Genomic DNA, 19627 nt, shown 5'->3' on the forward strand with positions numbered 1-19627 from the left:
CCATGAAAACTCTAAGATATCATCCAACAGCATATATTGGATTCTGAACTGCAGAGTTATTTAAGTTTGTTGCCTAGTTCCTAAAGGTGGCTGAGGGAACTTTCTAGACCTGTTCCAGCATCCTACCCAAAACTCTTACCTACCCAAAATACTGCTGGGCTTTTCTTAGGGCCCGTTTTCTCTGATGTTGCTTTTTTCGTGATCTAAGGCTAGACTTGATTTTACCTATATTAGCTAAATTTCTAGGTCACCTGGATGACTTATGTTAATTTTCTTTTAGATGATAGAGACCCATCTGTGACTTATAAAGTAGCTAAATTCTGCTTTTTAACTTCTAGGGCTTGTATGCTTGAAGCTTCTGCTTAGACAATATCAGTCAGAAATGTACAAATACCTTGTGTAAAACTTTTTTTCTTTTCTGTTGATGGTCATTGACCATAATAAAGATCTGATTGACTAAGCAATACAATGTTGTAGCTTAGAGTATAATAGTGGGACTTTTTTGGGGGGGCACTACTTGCCATAAAAGGGGGCACTCCTAAGCCCCTTTAATGTGAAGGAATATATTCTGCAAAAAAAAATTAATGGAGAAAATAGAGATGGAAAATAGATGATAGCATTGCATTGCTTTTGTCTTGACCATCAGTGGCCAAATTGGCAATGGTACTTCAAAATGTCAGAGGAATGAAAATGATAATGGCAGGAATGTCCTCCAAAGATGACTCCATGGAGATAATACAACAAATGTTCATTACTATAACTGTTTCCTCTGCAAAAAGAATTTTTTGCACCATGGAAAAACCCTAATAATTTGGGGATAGGCAAATAGAATAGGCATATATAATATCTATATAGAATACTACATGGAAAACGCAGTGCAGTAATGCTATCATCTGTTTTCTATCTCCAGAGGAACTGAATTGAATATCTTTATTGCAGTACTTGACCAGATTTCAACACACATGCAGATTTCAGCATGTACAGAGTTTACATTTGATGTAGCCTATGTCAATTGTCATGTTTACGTTTAGATAAAAGAGGTTCGCCCAAACCATAGGCACATGCTTACCTAACTAATAGGAGGACCTTCACCACTACTTGATGAATCTTGTGAACAATGGCACAAGATTTAGCAACACAAGAGGTAACATACAAAGTCTTATCTGCAAGAAGATGGGTTACATAAAAATCCATTGGTCTTTCCCTGTAAGTAAATGCTATTTTATAGCATTCCACATAGCAAATTGATTTTATCCCTTTTAGAAAAGGGATAAAATCAATTTGCTATGTGGAATGCTATAAAATAGCATTACAATAGAATAGAATAGAAATAGAATAGAACATGGCCCAAATTTTCAACATCATCTGATCCACAAGAACACTTACGCAGGTAATAGGGTATCTTTTTATATTTCCCCTCCAACTAACCTGATGGATTCAGAGGAGACTGTATGAAATTTTCCCATTAACTTTGATAACCGCTTAAAAGGGCCTGATCCACCAAAACTAGGGGAGCCAATCATCTTGGTTGAAGTTTTAGCTTTAGCCAGTAATTAAGGACTGCCAACCACACTCTGGTCTCCACCTTATTCACCCCAGCCTGCAACCTTAAGGCTGAGTTGGATACACCTTTTGGCATTTGAACCACCAAATTTTCTTAGAAATTTGGTTTGAACAACCTTTGCTGGGGTATATCTCTAGGGAGTAGATGTTGCCAAAAATCACTATGAGCATTTGTCCCCAAGATGGTACCAACTGCTAAAATTGGTAAGCCTGGCTCAAACTACAAGTTCCACCCTACCTTTAAGCATTCTGGTTAATGTGTGCCTCATACCTTTGGGTGGTTGTTTTTTATACAACTTCTGAGCATGTAATTTTTTTCACTAATGCAAACCCTGGGGGAATTTAAAAAAAAAAAAAGATGACCACCTTTAATTAGTGGAAGAAGGAAACAAATGTGTGTGTTTTTAGAAAAATCTGAACTTTATTTTACATACTATATTGTGCTGGAAATATGTACCCAAGGACATGAGGTCTTTACATCTGTACAAAAGCAAAATAGGTAGAAAACATGGTTGCTATACTGGCTATGCAACTTCTTACAAAAAAATATTGTTAAGAGGTACCAGATTCCTAGAGAGCTCTGGCTTATACATTTCTCTCATCTTTTCTCTCCATCAAATCTTGCTATGAAAATGCAATTCAAGCTAGTTGGTGTCAAAGTACCTTCGATTTTAGCAAGTGGCACTTCAGCATGATTGAGGGGGGAGGGGTTTACAAGGCTGTGAAAGCTGATTCTGTCCATCACTGCCAACATCCTACTGAACATAAAGGCAGGGGCAAAGAGGCAATTTTCAAAGTGTAGTTAACCTTTAGGGTTCAGTTTGTGCTGACTCACTATAATGCTTGGTCAAAATTCTTGAACAGGTGAATATTAATTATTCTTGGTGACAATAAAAAAGAACTGGAATTTTGTCACAGCCACTCATCCGATTCAGACCAAAAATCCAGGCTGAAGTACCAGAGAAATACCATTGACCGAAGAATGCTAGCATAATGAGATTCACATCTTTTGTTTTGCTGTGGAGCTTGTGTCTAGAAGCTTGTGTGTCATCTTAACTCAAGGGTTCTCAAACCTGGGTCTCCAGATGTGGTTGGACTATAATTACGATCATCCCCAGGCCTTTGAAGCTGGGGATGATGGGAGTTGTAGTCCAACTGCATCTGGGGCCCAAGATTGAGAGCCCCCATCTTCATTAGGTCATACCTTTCAATTCACATCTCATTTCAAAAGTACCTTAGTAAGTTATTTCCTCAAAATATTACCAACACATTACTGTGAAAAAATAGGCATCCCCTCCCATGTCTTAAGATACAGAAATGGTACTACATGTAAGCAGCATGTTAGCTTGATCCATTTCTAGAGATGTGCACATCTGTACCTTCAAAATATAACTGGCAACTACCACAAATTGCACTTTGCAACGTTGGATAACTGTCCCAGGGGCTGACATACTGTGCAAGAGTACGTTCACCTAGTAACCTTGCATTTGCACAAGCTGTACAAGAATATTCCCATTAGAAACAATGTGCTTACTCTTCTGTAACACAAGTTGTACAAATGCAGCTTTGTAAGGCTGATGTATTCTTGTACAATATATCAGCCATTATGTTGCAGAGATGAAAGAACAATTTAAAAAGTCTCTTTACAAAGCAGAGATGAGCACATCCATACCTCCCAATCTGTTCCGGGTTGGGGGGAGGGTGCATTCTATGTGTACTTGCATTTCTTGCTTCCTTCATTTAAGCTGAATGTTAAAGGATACTTAGTGCCAATGATGCAAGAGAGCTAACCAGCAGAAAAGACATTATACACCTTCCCATTAGCAACGATCTACAAAACTGCCTGCCTTGTGGGTGGGTATTTATATATGCATATGCATTCCATCTTGTTAAAAGTAACATGAGCTGGAGTCATTCTTATGCTTACATTTTAAACTCATCTGTGCTAATGAACAAGAACGGTGGCAAGTTCTTATGGCTGTTCAGGCACTAGGTGTGTGCACAAAACCAGTTTGTCCAGTTTGTCACAATCCCCATGTATGTCAGTGACATGCAGAACTTTTGATCCACTGATTTACACACATTTCAACCTTCACAAGTTTTCTAGGGGAAATTATATCTTGTCACTTCAAATTGTAAGAAAAGTTTCTAGCTAAAGAACTGTCATATGATTCACTGCTCAGAGTCAAAATAATTTTAAACCAAATCCCATATCTAATGATAGCTGTGATACACTTTCAAAGTTATGTCCACTAAACACTTGGTCTTGCTACCATCGATAAAAACTGGATGTTAGAAAAACTACTGTAGAGCCTGGGTTTTGCATAAATGTGCATACTTTGCCAGCAACCATTTTAAATTTCCATCAATCAAAGCCTTGCCAATGGTTTCTAATCTTAAAACAACACTTTCTATAATCTTGAATCATCCAGTATTAAAAACAGCAGCGAGTGCAATTGATACATTTTCTTCTACAATCTCATTGATCTTTTTGGTAAAACCAGAGTAGATTATAGCAAAAACCCTGCTTTAATCTAATTAAAGATTGTTTCATACTCTATCTTTAGCAATTTGTATAAAATATGTTAAAAGGAGTGATCTTACAACAATCTCATTCTTAAACCAAACATTTGCTATTTGTTTCTAATAACTGTTTGGATAAATAAAAATTTAGAAACAAAAGTTGCAGTCAGGGTATGACAAAAATAAGATGAATCAAGACACACACACCCTCAGGCATCTGAGTTTGGGGAAAGTAACATCAGAGCACAGCTTCAACAGAGTTTAGGATATTTTCCGTTTAACAAATTTAGACACAGTTTGGTTACATAAGAATGAAATGTAAACTAAGATCTTTCATCCTTGCTTAAAATTCTCTAAGGGGATTCGCAGATCAGAAGACAGCTTGACAATCAAATTCAAAATGCCAAGTAACTTGAAAGCAATTTCCCACCTGGGTACATCTTATTTCATTTCCTCTTTGCTACCGATCTTCAAGAAATTATCCTTCCATTTCAAGCCTGGACCAGCGCCATGTCTTTTCTTATATGATGATCTCTATACTTCTCTCCAGCAACAGCTTATGCAGTTACCAGGAATAATAGGATGAAATGGGATTCCTTCTATTATCCTGAATATAAACTGCTGAATTCTCAAACATTAAGCTCCAAGACAGTAGAACTGAAGTTGCCCAGAGCAGAACAACCAGGAAGTTGCTCTAAGAAGCACAGTCTCCTCAGCTTCCGCCATTGAGGTTTTGCAACAGTTACTGCTACTTCATTAGCTCCCAAGCTGCAAGAAAGATCATTCGGGTCATATTTTGCATCCTGGGATAACAAGCTAATTCTGTGGCTAGGCAAATTGAAAAGTTCTGCTGAACAAGTACCTCCCTATTAAATCCAACTCACAGAACCATCTTCCAATGAGTGGGCAAGTTACTCCTTGAACAATCGGGGGTGAATCATTCAATTGTTATTCTAACCCATATTTACCCTATTCCTACCTGGACACAGGGATGACATTCCAACAGTCACGGATGTGTTGGAAATGGCAAAATGCACCATTAGGGGAAATAAAGGCTGGCTCCAGCACAAAGAACAATGCACCTCAACTTCTCAGGGCAAACCGTGTTACCCTAAGGCACCAGCTTTAAAGAGCTGGGGACTGACCAGTTTAATGAGCATTTAGCAGCACAGCATAAATCAGAGTCATTTATGCGGAAGAAATTAGACACTTTGGTAGCATCCCAACCTTTTGGTCTCAGGGCAACTCTACAAATTATGCTTTTTACATGTACACATAAAAGAGTTGCCCACATACAAGACAAATGCATGTACTGGCCCACACATACCCGGGAGCTAGGATGGGTCGTGGCTCCCTGCCACTGTGTGGAAAACACACAGTTGCTACTGTGCAGTGTGTATAGGGCCTTTAGTGGCTGGAGGCAAAATGAGGGACACCCTTCAGGTTTTCACAATGACGACTGGTAAAGCCACTACAGTGGGGGCCATCCACCATGACATACACCACATGCAGTAAGCTACGGGTGGCAGGGATGAAATGAAAATACGCCAATGCTTATGTTTAATGCAGAGTCAGAGAGCACTGCTATTATAAAAAATCCTCTCTAACTTGTGGGTGTTTCCTCAGAACAGTTTCCCAAGGCTTTTGAATGTGAACTTCTCTCTCTCTCTCTCCCTCCTTCCCCCCCCCCCAAAAAAGATGGAAGCATTTCAGCTCTGACCAGTCAAGCTTCTTCACCACATCTTCGCCCCCCACCCCACCCCTTATTAAAACACAAGCACTACCATTTCGACTCAGTCCTCCTCTCACTTGAGCCGAGCATAGCTGGTGACAAGGCCTACACAGGAATGTCATTCTGCTTAGTCAACACATTATGTACACACGTTGGCTTATTCTATGGTCCGTTTGGTCTATACTGTTTTGTTATTGAATCGTTTAAGAAACATTTGTTATTGGCTTGTACTTCTTTAGTCTGGTCCACTGGCCAGTAGCATAGTTCATTTCAAAGACCGTGTCGACTAGCATGGTGGTACTTCCTGTGCCATCGGCTTTTGGCAGCACTTCCGTGTGTTCACTCAGCTTGATCTGGATGATGTCACCTTGTTCTTGACAAGGGTTTTCTGTGGAGGCAAAAAGGCACATATTTCATGTTCAAATGCACACCTAGAGGAAAGTAATTTATCTCAGAAGATAATAGCACTGCAGAAAACTATATCCCCACTGGCATGCGCCATCACTGTCTCCTGCTGCATTTATTTCTCATCTATGGGAAGTGTGTGCTACTGTTTAGAAAGAATATTGAAGAGAGACAGGTCAGTACATGGGGGGACCCCCTCCAAACCCCAGTACATGGGTGAAACCCTCCAAAGGAGTAGGCCCTCAAGGTAAAGTTTGGGGCAATGAAGCAACCAAGGTCACATCCTTGCCTCAAAAGAAAGGAAGATCTGCTTCCACTATGCCACTGCTTTTCTGTTTCTAGGTACTGTCCAAGCTCCACCTGCCTAGTTGCTTTGTTACATCTGCTTTAAATCCACCTGAAGTCCAAACATCATCTTGTTGTGCCACTCTCCTCCCCACATTCCCATTCTATCATCAAAGCTTTATTTTAAGTTAACCTACTGAAATGAACTAGAAAATGTGGAGTTCCTGTTTCAGATCTGTAAAATATTTTTGGCAGAACAACTGTGAGCATGGGGGTAGAGCTTCAGGCTGTATGATTTTGCTCTTCGGAACCAAACACAGGCTGATCCTCACGGCACCAGCCTTTTGCTCAATACAGAGGCTACATCTGAAATGGAGGAAAGGCCACCTTGCAACAAGGTATAAAGGTGTTCTGGCAAAAAGATCCTAAGAAAGAACTGTGCTACACACAGACATCACTCTTCCTGGTCACTTGCAGCCCCCAGCCCCACTTGCTAATCTGTCATTAGCAGATGAGAAAACAAGACCCTCATTCCAGCCTCCTTTATTTGCCCACTTCCCTCATGTTAGGAGAGCCTTACGGGAAGGCCTTTCACATAATCATGTGGAGGTAGTTTCGGTGGGGGGGCGCTCCTGCCCTGGTCCTAACAGATGAGCAGAGCCCCCATTTGATTCTAAAAGCCCAGCACACTCAAGGATGGCAGCCGTGAGCTTGGAACACTGAAGGTCTTCCAGCCATCAGGAGAATCTTCCTGGCATGCACTGCACTGCCAAAAGGGAAAATTTCATAACCTCATCAGCCATCCTCTGATTGACCATGAGGGAATAGGAGGCAGGCACAGCCCTATTCAAGCCATTTTGAGCAAAGGATCATAGAGTGTGCTGTGGCAAGCAGCACATTCAGAGATGGCAGCCTCTGTAGCTGCAGCACTCTATTACAAACATGGTGGCCAACTGCTAGGAACACCAAAAAGTGTCCAATGCTCATGCACAACCAAAACTCTGAAGTAGGGGGACTCCTATTTCTGACCTACATTGGTCAGGCTAGGTAGGCTACATTGGCTAGGTAGATGATCTGGGCTTAAATAATTCCCATGGGTTCTCATGACCATGAACCCCTGGATATATCTGTGCCTAGTGGCACAAATAGAAAAACACTTACCCCTGGATATATTGCCCCTACCTACTTTTTCATGGTAATCTGTACAAGCTTAGAATCCCCTGTCCCTAACGCCATACAAGGTATGTCGCAACCCTAGAAGGAAAAACTAGTACTGGGGCAAGTAGTACCACAAGGGTCTGCCCTAGGCCTGGTACTCTTCAACATTTGAATCACTGACTTAACTGAAGATGCGGAAAAAATCCTCATCAAATTTGCAAATGACACAAAACTGGGAAGGACAGTCAATGCCTCCGAAGTCAGGAATCACTTTCAAAATACTGCAGTCTTGACAAAGTGGGAAATGGGGCTGAAGTTCACAAGATGAAAATCTTGGCACAAGATGAAAAGTAGTGTGATTGCAACTGCAAAAAGGGCCCGTGTGATTTTAGGCTGCATTAACAGAACTGTAGTTTTCAAGCCACAAGAAGTAATTTATTTCACCCTAGTCAGATTTCATTTGCAGTACTATCTCCTGTTCTGTGTAGCACTTTAAGAAGGAAGGAGACAAACTGGATTGGGGTTCAGAGGAGCATAATGAATATGGCCAAGGTTCTGGGAAACAAGCCCGATGAGAAAAGACTGAAGGAACTAGGCATGCTTATTCTGGAGCAGAGAAGTCTGAGAGAGGATACAATAGCACTTCAAATACCTGAAAGGCTGTGATGTAGAAGGCAAAGGCTTGTTTTCTATTGCCCCCAAAGGCAGGATTAGATGTCATGAGCCTAAGTTACAGATTTCAGCTGCAACTTAACTGATGATGATGATAGTAACAATAAAAAGTTCAGATTTCAGCTGAACGTGAAACTCCTTAACAGTCAGAGCAGTTTGACAATGGAGCTAAATTATCTTGGGGACTAGTGGGCTTTCCTTCACTGGAGCTCTTCAAGCAGAGACTGGATAGCCCTCTGTTGGGCTTTCCAGAAAGTCTAGTTCTGATCTTATGCATCAAACGGGGCTTAACAAGGTGCCCTCTGAACCAACTCTATGATGTAAGGGGATGACAGGAAGGAAGGACCTTTTCACTAGGTGTCTTCTAATTGTCAGTCTTCTTTGCCTTGCCAAAAGAGCTCCTGCTGTCTTCAATGCCTGTTGCAACTGTTTTGCTCAAACTGATCTGTTACTTCAACTCACAGAAGCGTACCGTTTGAAATATTCTACTGCTGAACAACTTCCTTCAGAAGACACAACAGCTCAACCAATCCAGGTCTGGAGAGTCACTGCTGCTACATCTGCTGCCAATACCACAAAATCCCTTAATGTACAACAGTCTAGATTCACAAGCCTATAGCCATAATTACAACCTGCGTATAAGCCAGTGAGAAAGAGAAAGAGGGGTGAGGCAAGGCCTGGGCCAGGGTTCCACCTTCCCTTGCTCCTCTCCCTTAGCAGTGGTGCCTCCTGTGTGTCTCAGAGGGGAAAGCTGATGCCACAAACTGAGACATGAAGCCAAGCAAGCAAATAAAGAGAAGCCTGGTGCCACTGCCCACCACCATGCAGTTTTTTAATGCCTTGTAGAGAGAGCCTGGCTGAAGCTCTCCAGGAGAGACTGGCCCAAGGTTTGTCCTGTATTGCCTTCTTCCCTCTGCAGCAAATTTGACCGTTTATTTCAACTCCATGTCTGACATGCATCTCCCTTTCTCAGTGCTACTCAGGCCTTGTTGTCTCTGCTAGGTTTTCCAAGTCCAGACTTTGGAAGGGTCCCTGTACTTGTAAGATGTACACAAGTCAGAATTTCAACAGGTATGGCTCAGTTCATATGAACTGAACTTTTGTATGGTGTCTCTCAGGGCTCCATATTGTCTCCGATGTTCTTTAACATCTACATGAAGCTGCTGGGAGAGATCATCAGGAGATTTGGTGCAGGTTGCTATCAGTATGCTGATGACACCCGAATCTATTTTTCCATGTCAACCTCATCGGGAGAGGGCATAACCTCTCTAAATGCCTGCCTGGAGATAGTAATGGAATGGATGAGGAATAACAAACTGAGACTGAATCCAGATAAGACAGAGGTACTCATTGTGTGGGGTCGAAACTTGGGAGATAAGTTTGATCTGCCTGTTCTGGATGGGGTCACACTTCCCCGGAACAGGTACACAGTCTGGGAGTGCTTCTGGATCTGAGCCTCTCCCTGGTCTCCCAGGTTGAGGCAGTGGCCAGAAGTGCCTTCTATCAACTTTGGCTGATATGCCAGCTGCATCCATTTCTTGAGATAAACAACCTCAGAATAGTGGTACGTATGCTGGTAACCTCCAGACTGGATTACTGCAATGCGCTCTATGTGGGGCTGCCCTTGTGTGTAGTCTGGAAACTACAGCTGGTTCAGAACACAGCAGTCAGGTTGGTCTCTGGGTCATCTCGGAGAGACCATATTACTCCCGTATTGAAAGATCTACACTGGCTGCCAATACGTTTCCGGGCAGAAACAAGGTGCTGGTCATAACCTATAAAGCCCTAAACAGCTTGGGCCCTAGGTATTTAAGAGAACATCTTCGTTATGAGCCCCTCCGCCCATTGAGATAATCAGGAGAGGTCCGTCTGCAGTTGCCACTGGCTCGTCTGGTGGCTACTCGGGGACGGGCCTTCTCTGCTGCTGCCCCACGGCTTTAGAATGTGCTCTCTACTAAAATAAGAGCCTCCCCATCTCTGACAACTTCTTAAAAGTCTTTAAAGATGCACCTATTCACCCAGGCTTTTAATTAAATATTGTTTTAACAGTTTTAACATCGTTTTATAATGCTGTTTTAAAATTTAAATTGTTGTAATTTTTTTAACTTTGACTATCATTTAGTTTGTTTTAACTACTGTTTTAAGTTTTTTGTTGTCATTTATTTTAACTAATGTTTTAACTGTTTGTTTGCTTGTTGCAAACTGCCTAGAGACGTGAGTTTGGGGCGTTATAGAAATGTGTTAGTTAGTTAGTTAAATAAATAAGGTCGGTCTTGCCATGATAGGAAGCTGCATATGGCAAAATGTTCCCTTGCATGCACCTCTTAAAAGTGGGGAAAGGTCCTCAAGTTTGAATTCTACAGTCCCACAGCTTGTGGCTTTCCAACCTCCCTTACCTGTGGAATTGTCACCATTTCTTTCATGGCCCTGCTTGTGTGCCTTTAACAGCAGCCTGGCATCATTAGTACTAGTATTACTACTCTGCTTTTCAACAAGAGTGCTCAATTTATTTCACAGAAATAAATAAAATAAGATGCTTCCCTGTCCCAAAAGGGCTCCTAATCTGAAAAGAAACACAAGGTAACCAGCAACAGCCACTGGAGAGCTGATGTGCTGGGTTTGGATAGGGCCAGTTGCTTTTCCCTGCTAAATAAGAGAATCATCAATTTATGTTAAGAAGTATCTGCTAACTGAACAAAGTGATGAAAGCTTCACTTGCTTAACTCCTTTCTTTGGCTGCCGGAGAAAGGCAGTAACCCAATCTGCCTGCCCACCAGCTGGCAGCCCTTCCTGTTCCTGACCTCTATATAGGCTTGCTACATCTTTTTTCAGCTGAAGTGGGTAAAGTTCTCTTTGCCTTCCAGCTGACCAAGGTACCTCACTACCCACTTTGAAAATCAAAGCAAAGAAATGCAATGCTTAATACGTGCCTCTGGAACCTGCCATGAAGCCAAGGATGAGAGCCTTTTCTGGCCTTGTCACTTTGTTTGCTGTCTTGAACATTTCTTGTGCTGCGTACATTTGCTCCCTCTGCAAGAGATTTTAAAAGATTATTTCTTCATGAGAAACAGTAAGCTGGAGGAAAGAACTTTGTACAATGAACAATGTTATAAGTGTCTAACTTGCCTCATTCCACAGCAGAAAAAGAGGCAGCAGTATCCTCCGCCTTTGCAGAATGTTCATTCTAACCACATTTGTTGTTGCAAATATTTTACAGTATTAATTGACAAATTATTTTCCAATTCTTGTTTGACTCATTCATCTCTAGTAGAACTTAAGAACATATACATAGGCAGTAACAGAACCCTCATTTTTCTTATCGAGTTAAAGTTTCCAGCCAACAGTTGTTCTGATAGTTAAAGTAAGTGGGATAAAAGAGCAACACCCTAAAGCAGATGATCTTTTCTCCCAAGGGAATGAAATATGCTTATTTTTCTCTCACAGGGAATGAAATATGAGCCAGCAGTGTCAGGATACCTTTGCAAAAATGCAAAGCATTTCTAGCAGCTCTTCATCTAACTGAATTTTATTTTACAATAGTCCAATATCCCAACACCTGGCTCATTCCAACATGGCTTCCAGTTGATGTGGGGACCAGAAGTTTACAGTTATCTTCCATGTGACACACAGAGTGAATGTCATCACTTGGAGATCTCTCTGAGGTACTTCTGTGGTGTAGAACCAAGATTGGACAGCAGTGACACAGCATTGCTCAAAATGACCAACAGAACTCAATCCCCACATAGGTGGGCTAATCAAGCCCCTAGAGGGCTGCTGTACGAAGCTAGAATGCTGTGTTTTGCTTTGTGAGGTGCACGTTGTACCAAGCCCAGAACAAATCAATCATCAGTGGAATTGGAGTCTATTAGTAGTAGACTCAAAATACAAACGCAGAGGTTCCATTTCAATGAATTACAAAGTTATCTATCTGCATCTCTGGAACATTAGTTGTCACTGCTAAGTACTTCCTACTATTAAATACAAGATCACAAATGTCTTGTGTATTTCTGAAATTGTAATGTATTAAGAAGATTCCAGCTAAACATCTAAAGAGTTGCTATGCAGAAAAACATGTTTGCTTACTGTTAAAGAAAGACTTTTCTTGGGTGGTGCCTGCTGGGATTGGGGAGCGGGCGGTGGCACCTGTCCTGCTGGAGAAGTGGCCGGCGGCGTCACAGGAGAAGTCGGTGTAACTGCAGCTGTATTTGCATTGCTGTTGTACATGGGTGTCCTTTGCTTGAACTGAGTCGGGACAGCAGTGGCAGGGGGAGTAGCAGGCTCCTCTTTAGCTTGCAGTGGTTCCCGGGCAGGCCCACCTGTTGGAGTTAAAGTTCAGGTCTCAAGTAAAGAATGTGCACAAATGCTACAACTAGACCACAAGATGTTAACACATCCCAGCTTCCTTCCCTAAAGTTACTAGTAGAAATACTTAATATCTTAGCAAAGGGTCTTTATGCCGATGAGGGTCACCAAACTTGTATCCCTGCTAACTGGGGAAAGAAGCACCCTGTTGGTTCTCTTCTATTTAGCAGGGAGCAGGCAGCTGTCCCCATCCAGCCCCAACGTAGTGTCCCTCCAGGGGCTGTTGCTGGAGTCTACCTTGGACTGTGAGTTCTTTGGAGACAGGGAATCATTTTATGATAACTTTGGTATGTAAACCACTTAGAGAACTTTGTTGAAAAGCAGTATATAGTCGTCGTCGTCATCATCATCATCATCTGTACCACTCTCTTTTTGCTACCTCTTCACTTTTGATTTTTTCTTCTTTGCTCTCTTTGCTGTTTGATGTAGGCACAAAGTACTTCCTAGGTCTATGAGCACCTTCATTGTGTGGGCCATGAGCTACAGTGCAGCAGGGTGCCAGGGTCCCCAAGTCAGCAAGCCCTTCATGGCCCACAGTCACAACCCAGCAGGACCCAGATGAACTCTGGGTGGGCTTCCAGAACATCTGCAGCCAGGCAAAGGGTGGGGCCAGTTGGGCTACCTATATAGGTCCTAGGCTGGGGGGTTGGGTACAAAAGGAGGTGACAAGGTGGTTAAGAGCTATGTCCTACCGAGACTATGTCTGAAACAGGCCAGCAGGGCATGGGGTGAGGAACAGGGACAGGCCAGCTAAGGGGGGGAGGGAAGTGGGGGAGGGCGTCCAGCAGTGAGGTAAATGAGCTGACACTCTGGACAAGCCAAGGTGACTGGTAGAGGTGGCGCTTCAAACCCTGTCATGTAAAGCCAACAGAGACTTTGAGCATTGCAACTGGATTACTCATCTCTGCCACGGCAGAGTTAGTGTCTGCTAAATGAGTAAGAGGCACTTTTAAAAGTGGCACTCCCTTCTATTTAGCAACAGGCCCTATGCAACCCCAGACAGCATCCCTCCAGTGGCTGTTACTGGTGTCTACCTTACTTTCTATTCAGACTGTGAGCCATTTTGGGACAGGGAACCATCTTATTTACGAAATTATTAGTAAGTATTACATATAGAAAGTTTTTCACCAGAAGGAGAAATTTGCTGCTTATCAGATAGGAATTCCCCACTTCCTCAGAAGCAATTTCTTGAGAAGCCCCATATTGAGAATTACTCTTAATATATTTTATATCTGGGTCTCTCTCACCCAAGGCAGCACTTTTTCTAAAGAGAGAGGAATTCTAAAAAGGTACAAATGAGTGCACAGTATGAAGACTCCCTGGTTACTTTCATAACTATCAGCAAGTCACTGATCCAATATGAGTTTTACACACTGGGAAGTGGGGGGGAGCCTGTGTCACAGTGGCAAAGGCCAAGATGCTAAGCAGGCAACCAGTTGCACTAAACCTAAAAACACATGCTATATGAAGAAATTAAAGACCATACAGTATTTCCCAGGTACAAAGGCAAGGGGACATTTTCATGGGACATCAACTGAGTTGGAGAAAATGTAATGTCACCCAAAAGGCTAAAACCCTACATATAACCCTTTTAATGCAATCTTCTGCAGAAGTGGGAGACCAAAAAAAAGTGGGGGAGCTGGCCCTGCTGGTGATCTGTCATGATGGACATATCATATCATCCAAGGCCTGTTTTCCTCCTCTGATGTTCTGGTTTGCTTCTGAATTGTCTGCATATGGATGAAATCTGCTTTAAACAGAAGGACATCTCAAACTCGTTATCTGAAGATTCTCCCAGGAGGCCAGAAAGACTGCTTAAGGCTTTTGATAAACCAATACAGGAAACATTGACAGGCACAAGCACATGCCTGACTTTCATGTAATCTTCTACACCTATCAAGTATTTATCTACTAGACTATTTAATATTAATATTTAACTACTGAACAATTCATTATGGGTCAGCTAACAAATAAAGTTTATTATTATTACTTATTATTTTATTTATGCTTTGCCTTTTCAAAAACCCTTTAGATTGTTCTCCCTCTTTGTACATTTGAGCACTAGCTATTCTACCAACTAACAAAACAGGATGGACTTATTCTCAAATTTTGTCTTGCATTGATTATGCAAGATAAAGGATACTTAAGAGAGTGCCTTCTTCGCCATGAACTCTGCTGGCTACTGTGATAGTCAGCAGAAGTATGGTCATAGCTCATCTGCTGGCAACTCAGAATAGGGCCTTCTCTATGGTCAGCCTGGGACTTTGGAATGGGTTCCATGTCAGAATAAGAGCTTCCCTGGCTCCAGCTGTCTTTTACAAACAAAAAACCCTCTTAAGAGACAGCCACTTTCTCCATTTTAGATTTTATGTAAACCACCCAGAGTTTTATATATAATATACAAATGTAAGAAATCAATATATTTAGCTGAGAAAACGTTCTATACAGCAGTGTGAAGAGAATGCCCCAAAAGGATGTGAGGTCATAAAGACATTATTTGTAAATATTAAGTTATATCCTACTGTCATATTATACATTTTGCATTGCAAGTCTACAATTATCTACCTAGGTTATCCAGTTATAAAAGCTGAAGTCTTTATTAGCCTTTCAAATAGCCTTTCATTTGTGATTCCCCCCCGCCAATTTTATAGAAGAGCTTTAAAATATTTAAAACATTTTTCTGTCCTGTTCAAAGGATTATCAAGGCAACTAACAACCTTATAATAAAACAATTTCAATAAAACAATCAATTACAGGAAATGCAGACCTAAGAGCAAGACAAACCACCAGTACAACAAAACCATTTTTAAGATACCAGACCACAGAACAGTTTTTAAATTGTAAAATATCACAACACAGGAAAAGAATAAATCAATATGAAATCAAATGGAATGGGTTCTTTTCAAAGCTCGTCTAAAAGCTGGCAGGGATGGGCCCAGCCAGGCCTTACAAGGGAGGGAGTTCAGGAATCTAGGTGCCACCATTGAGAAGTTCCTGTCCTGTGTGTGCTCCCCAGCTCAGCCTCCATTTATGCTCACTGCCGAGCAGAGCCTCAGATGATGAATACCGTGTGCAAGCAAGTTCACTTGGAAGAATGCAGTTCTTCAAATATCCAGGTTGCAAGTCATGTAGGATTTTATCGATAATGACCAGCAATCTGAATTGTGCCCAGAAACTTAGTGGAAGCCAATGAAGACTAACACAGATTAGGGTGATACATTTTGACCAGCAAGCTCCAGAGAGCACTCTAGCCATCCCATTTTGTATCAGATGAAGCTTCTAGACAGTCTTTGAGGATGCAGAGTGCTTTACAGCAGTCTGTGTGAGATGACTAAGGTGTGGGTTGAAAGTCTGTATCAATGACAATTTCTAATTTGACTTTATATTTATACAGGCATGTTGTTTCAAAACATTTTAAAACCCTTTCCTGATACGAGTTCCAATAGAAAGGCTTGCTCCTTCACATTAGCAAAAATGTACTAGGGGCAGAGCTACTGGCGTCCCAACGTGTTCAGTGAACACAAGCCTGTGGGGGCGCTGGGGCCCTCGGTGGGTGCCGTCACAGACCCATTTGCCAGTGCCACACTCTGACCCTGCCAGTCGCCCCTCTGGCCCCTGACGCCAGCCCTTGAGGCACCAGTGGCAGAGGAACTAAACAGCACGCCTGACGTGAGAAACGCCAGCAGGTACACACATGCAATTTCCTGGCTGGCTTTTCACACAGCAAGCACGCAGCTTCGTTGCTCTGCTGTTGATGCCAGAAGGTGGCAGCAGAGAAGGTGCACGCTGCCACAGAGAAGGAGGTGGTTAGTGAGTGTTGCTGGATGGTGGCAGCAGCTCTGTGATGGCGATGGTGGCTGCCACTGCCATCACCATCCAAAAATAGAATCTATCTATTATATTAATTCTCCTGGGTGTGCCTTGGAATGTGCGTCCCAGAGCCCAGCTGATTGGCTGGGAGGCAGACACGCCTGATTGCGTGAGGCGTACGCAGGAGGATTAGTTGCCGCGGTGGCAGCCCAGCCGTGGAGGTCAAAGGTGGCGGACCCGGCCCAGTCATGGAAGCAAGGCCCAGGAGCGGGGAAAGAAAGGGGGCACAGAAGTGGCAGTGGAGAGGAGAAGTGGCTGGGCCTGGAAGCAGAGACTGGGCAGACGTGGTGGGGCAAGGGAGAGGTAACCACCGGCCCCAAAGAGCGCACAGATGCTCTGTGATGGGTTGGCTAGTGTAAAAAATTTTCCAGAGGGTGGGGAATTAAGGCGGGTCCCAATGATCATTATCTGAACACAGACCCTCCACTGACCTTGTTATGCCTTCGGTGCTGGGCTGAATTTTTAAAACAACATTGACCATACAAAGTAATGAACACATGCCAAAATGCATGAAATCGAGAAGAAGCCAACAGCTTACCTGGCTGTGTGTCAGAACTTGGTGCATAGGAAGAGGATGGCACGACACTGGGTGCTGCAGGCAGATAGCTTGTAGAGGCCAGGGCAGGTTCATTATTCAAAGAGCCAAGTTTCTATAGAAGGGTATACAACACTTTCAAGAACCTCAAAAAAATCGCCACGGTTACCCTGTAACTTCAGAACAGAGCCCTGCACAAATCAGGCTTGGAAAGGAGAGGTGGTCTTGTGGTAGCAAGCATGAATTGTCCCATTTGCTGAGCAGGGTCTGCCCTGGTTTTCATTTGAATGGGAGACATGTGGGAGCAGTGTAAGATATTCACCTCAGGGGATGGGGCTGCTCTGAAAAGAGCAGCTGCAGACTGGAACACATACAAGTTAAGCCAGGCTTGTCAGCTGTAACCACCATAGGTAGTACTCACCTGCAAACCATCATTGTTTGGACAAGGAATCAAGCAATGCAACAGGCAAAAACCAAGAGGTACACAAAGATGCAGGACCAATAACCCAAAATGCTTCTTTAATATCTGGTTCTGACTTACTATAGGAAGTCACAAAAGCAAACTCCTTTTTAATGCTTAAGACACTCAAAAAGGGAACTTGTACAGTCAACTGCCAGAATGTGAAACCAAGAAGCACCTCTTATTGGTGTTCGCTGCCATCCTCACTCGTTGATATATACGTCCTTTGAGAACCTCAGGTTGCCTACCTGTCACTGAAGTTCTTCTAGTAGTCCCATGTAGCTTCACACTGATGGGCTCCACGCATGCATGGAGACCCATGCGGGAACATTCCATGCTCCTAGTGCTCTCTAAGCTTAGGTGGGGAAAGTCCCCTCCCTTACCCAGCTATATATAGTAAAGTGCCTCTCACTCTTCAGTTACAGATTCTGCTGCCACAACCTGCAGCAGTGAGGTTGGGAGGGTATGTGAAGGTACAGGTGATTTCTTCCAATTCACCTTGAGGCTCTTTTAGAGTAGGAGAAAGTGGTCTTTGGCTTGGATTGGGGTTTGTGTAGTTGTAAGGATGCTTTTTGTGTTGAGGGTATCTTGGATGGCAAAAGGACTGGTCTGAGAAGCAGTAGCTCAAGGACCTAGAAACTGTGGCATGTCAGGTATGTGAGCCCTTGTAAGGTCTGGTGAAAGAGGGAGAGGACAAACTCATCGACTTGGCTATTCTGGGCAGCTTCTGTATCCTCTCCATTGTTTCATCGGTCTCCTCTGAAAAAGCTCTTGTCTATAGAAGGGCAGGTCCTTGATTTGCGTGCACACCTCCAGGGTGAGGCCGGATGAGCACAGCCAGGTGTGTTGCCAGAGAGTGATGGAATATGCCATATTCTGTGCTATGCAGTCTGCTGCATTTCTTGAGGTGTGGCGCAACTGCTTATTCAGATGCAAGGCTTCCAAGATAGCGTCTCTGCCTCCCTGGGGCAAGTGGTCTATGTAAGGTGTCACCTTTTCCCATAGCAAGAGATTATATTTGGGCATACAGGCCTAGTAGTTAGCTACATTCAGTTGTAGCGTGCAAGTAGGGTACATTCCTTATGAGTCCAGTTTTCTGCTGCCTTTGTCCACTGGAGCAGAACTGAAATAGATTTGTTTTTCATTCTGGCTTGGGCTGCTTCCACCACTACAAAGTTAGGCGTAGTGTGCTTCTGCAGAAATTCACAACCCTCAGACTGCACTCTGTAGAGGTTCTCTATCTCTTTCAAAGTAGAGCTGACATTTTCTCCCAACAGCTCTCTGTGATGTCCAGCAGAGCAGAGTTCATTGTTAGGGAAACCACTAAATGTGAATCTGAATCGGTTAGATCAAAGAGGGGGTCTGGGTTGCCCGTGGGGGGGCTCTCTGATGCGCAGACCCAGAGATGTTGCCATCCTGTGGATTTGTTCTGAGAATACTTTTAAATCTTCAGATGGGGTTGATCCAGATACAATGTCTGGGGATGCTGGGTCCTCTGAGTCTGTCTCCTGCACTGAGGAGTGGGGTGGCTGGGGGTGGGTATCCACTTCTGGAAGCACTTGAGAGATCTGGTGGTGATGGAGGTTGAGGTACTGTCTGCATAATGGTAGCTGCCCATTCTGTGGGGTGCTGGTGTTTCCTAAAGCAGCAGGAGTTTGGGGCCTAGTCATATGCAAACTCTTGGTGATGTTGATGCAAGCTGAAGGCACCACTGTTCTGTCCTTTGGGCATTCTGGATGTCCTTGAGATAGAGAGGAAAGAGCATGATCTATCTAGGTGATTGGTGTCAAGGTGCCTGGGACCAGCACCAACCTTTGGACTGGCGGTAATGACGATAATGGGTGCTGCAATTGTAGCATTTTGGATAATACCCTTTCCAGCTGTCATATCTCTGCTCATAGTAGTAATCCCTGTAATCGATATTGTAGCGATCACCAAAGAAATAGCCATGTTTGTCATGAGACTAGGAAGGGGAGCGGTGACTGCTTGTGTCGTCGGTATTGATCATAAGAGTTCAGAGAATACACCCGCTCTGAGGATCTCACCAGGGAGTACTCTGGGG

At 43.2% G+C, this 19627-nt stretch overlaps 1 protein-coding gene across 4 annotated transcripts in view; it reads right to left on the reverse strand.

Moving 5' to 3' along the window:
• Positions 1-1960: 1960 nt before the first annotated feature.
• NELFA (negative elongation factor complex member A) overlaps positions 1961-19627 on the reverse strand; it is a 59348-nt gene continuing 41681 nt past the window's right edge. For all 4 annotated transcript variants that reach the window (XM_053304256.1, XM_053304258.1, XM_053304259.1 and 1 more), the window contains exons 8-11: positions 17109-17220; positions 12422-12654; positions 11269-11368; positions 1961-6206 (exon numbers count right to left, since the gene is read on the reverse strand). In XM_053304256.1, the coding sequence (XP_053160231.1) occupies positions 6022-6206; positions 11269-11368; positions 12422-12654; positions 17109-17220 (630 nt within the window). In that variant the 3' untranslated portion in view covers positions 1961-6021. The remainder of the gene's footprint in view (positions 6207-11268; positions 11369-12421; positions 12655-17108; positions 17221-19627) is intronic.

The sequence above is a fragment of the Hemicordylus capensis genome, chromosome 3 (assembly GCF_027244095.1).
Source record: "Hemicordylus capensis ecotype Gifberg chromosome 3, rHemCap1.1.pri, whole genome shotgun sequence".
NCBI classification, from domain to species: Eukaryota; Metazoa; Chordata; class Lepidosauria; order Squamata; family Cordylidae; genus Hemicordylus; species Hemicordylus capensis.